Raw genomic sequence first — 2810 nt, 5'->3', positions numbered from 1 at the left:
TAATATTTATAAGTCTAATTTTTTTTAAAAAAAAATCTTATTTAATAATCATTCGATTTTTAGTTTCTAAATTTGGAAAATTAAACTTAGAAAAACATTACTTTCACCTCAAATTTTCTTTATTATTCTCCGTTTATCAATGTCTCACTTAAAAACTTTAAAAACATAGTTTGTAAAAAACCCCCACTTTTTTAGTTTTAATTAACTAAAGAATTCCAATATTTTTTTAACAGAAAGTGAAAAATATATACAGGAAAGTTAAAAGGATACAAACATAAATGTTATAAAGAGAAAACTAGAAACAAAACACCAAATTGTAATTACGTAAATTCGAAAACACCGCATACAGATAAATAAATAAATCGTCAATAATAATAACAACAATAATAATAATAATAATATACTGTGAAAGTTGTGTGTATGAATAATCCAAGAGATTGGTTCAATCTCTACCTCGTAACGGTTGTATTAAATACTATTTCTTTTTAGTCAGAGTGAATTTAGTTCAATGATAGTGACATGTATTTCAATTTAGGTTCAATATTTAATCCCATAATTGTTGCACTTGAAAAATCAAGTTTACCAAAATGATGATATTGGTACATGCTCGGTCTTAAAAAAAAAAGAAAAAGAAAAAAGCTGTGTATGTGTGTATATATTCGACGACTTTTCTTCTTATCTGAACGAATGATCATGAAAGTATAACATCACTATCGCACCCTCTCTTTACTAAAATCCATCTTAATTTCAACCCCATCTTTTAATTATCTCTCCATCTCCATCTCTAAAATTATTAATTTCTCTCTAAAAATTGAAATAAACATGAAGGACAGATTCCACCGCCGCAACGCCGCCGTTGCCTCCGCCCTCGCTGCCGTCGTCAAGCCCGCCGCCTATTTAATCATCCTCTTCCTAACCTACGCTCTCGGCTATTTATCATCATCCCGCTCTACGTCGTCGTTTTCCTCCTCCCGCTCTCCTCCTCCAAGTTCCGATATTACTTCTTCTTATTATTATTCTCCCACTCCTCAACTCTTCCAGGTCACCGACACACCCACCGACCTCAAGCAATTCCGAATCACAACCCGCTGTTCCCCGCCCATCCCTCACCATCAGGTACGTTTAACAATCCTCCAGAAAGTCTTCAACGGTAAATCCCCTTTTCACGGCTTCCCTCCCCCGCACGTGGCTGAGCTTCTCCACCCGAAGAAAATCAAAGGCTGGGGCTCCAACGGCGCCGTTTTCGAGAACCTTGTCAAACAAGTAAAGCCACGGACCATAATCGAGGTGGGTTCGTTTTTAGGAGCCTCAGCGACTCACATGGCCGAGTTGACTCGTCAACTCGGCCTCCAAACTCAGATTCTTTGCGTTGATGATTTTCGTGGCTGGCCCGGTTTTCTCGACCGGTTCAAGGATTTATACATGGTAAACGGCGACGTTTCGCTGCTTTATCAGTTCATGCAGAATGTTGTTGCAATGAACGCTTCCGGTTCGGTTATTCCATTGCCGTTCTCGACCGGGTCGGTTCTTGATAGCTTGTGTGAGTTGGGGGTTTATGGGGACTTGATTGAGGTGGATGCGGGTCATGATTTTAACTCGGCTTGGTCTGATATAAACCGGGCTTACCGAATTCTTAGACCGGGTGGGGTTTTATTTGGACATGATTATTTTACTGCTGCTGACAATCGTGGGGTAAGACGGGCAGTTAATTTGTTTGCTCAACTCAATGGCTTCAAAGTCAAAGTGGATGGTCAACATTGGGTTCTTATATCTCATTAATTTGTTGCCACGTGTACAATTGGATTGTTGATTTATAATTTGGGATTTGAAATTAAATACTTGAGATGACACTCATAGACTTTTGTAAATCGATTGTAATTTGTATGTCATTTAAAATTGGCTCAATCTATATGAGAATATAACTACTTTTTGTTTTTTTTTTTTTTTTTTTTTTTTTTTAACATTAGAAACGTTTTAACGGATGAAATTTTGGGGGATTTTAAAAATTAAGAAAAATTATTTATGCAACATAGCAAAATTTTAATCTTCTTTGATACAGACAGATAAAAATTTATTAGTGTCTATCAATGATAGAAACTGATAGAAGTCTATCAATATTTACTTTTCTATTTCTAAAAATAATTTGACATTTTTTCTATATGTGAAAATTTTCAAAATTAAAATGCATGTATTGTCCTGCAATTGGTACTTTACTTGATTGATATACATATGCTAACATTCACACGAGTTATGAAAAGATAAAATTAATATTTAATCGAATTACATAGAAAACAGTTAAAAGTAAACTTGGGTAGGGGTGAAATTGGATACAAGGAAATAGGCCAAAGGTCAAGACAAATGAAATTACGAATAAAATGGTTCAATTCGAAAGTGAAATTAAACTAAGAATTGCAAATATAACAAATATATCAGTACTAGAGATTAGGGTTGGTAAAAAAATTCACGGGATTGGGTCCACGCAGGACCTTGACGTGATCGAATTGGGGAATTCCTGGTTTGGCCAAGAGATGAGATCAAATTGGGATATTTATTCGGACTGGGACAATATCCCTGCCCCGACCATGATTAATTATTTTTATGTTTTTTAAATATATATTTAGATATATATATAATATATAATATATATTATAATATATAAGCCCAAAGCCTATTTATTCGTTTTCTTTTTCCTCTTTTTCTTTCCCTTTCCCCCTTCTTCCTCACGCAGACCTAGTAGCTTTCACTCCCACCATCGACCTCGACCAGAAGTTCTGACCTCCTCGCCGCTGATCGTTCGCGCCACCCAGATC

General features: G+C 35.6%; 1 protein-coding gene across 1 annotated transcript; it reads left to right on the top strand.

The window, feature by feature from the left end:
* The first annotated feature begins 655 nt into the window (after positions 1-655).
* Positions 656-1937, top strand: LOC120067818 (S-adenosyl-L-methionine-dependent methyltransferases superfamily protein). The gene has a single exon (XM_039019410.2). It carries the CDS (start codon positions 823-825, stop codon positions 1777-1779), a length of 957 nt encoding a protein of 318 aa, XP_038875338.1. The 5' UTR covers positions 656-822; the 3' UTR covers positions 1780-1937.
* Positions 1938-2810: the final 873 nt, after the last annotated feature.

The sequence above is a fragment of the Benincasa hispida genome, chromosome 12, assembly GCF_027475165.1.
Source record: "Benincasa hispida cultivar pf3 chromosome 12, pf3_genome.v1.1, whole genome shotgun sequence".
Taxonomy (NCBI): domain Eukaryota; kingdom Viridiplantae; phylum Streptophyta; class Magnoliopsida; order Cucurbitales; family Cucurbitaceae; genus Benincasa; species Benincasa hispida.
This window is presented reverse-complemented; position numbering and strand designations above follow the sequence as displayed.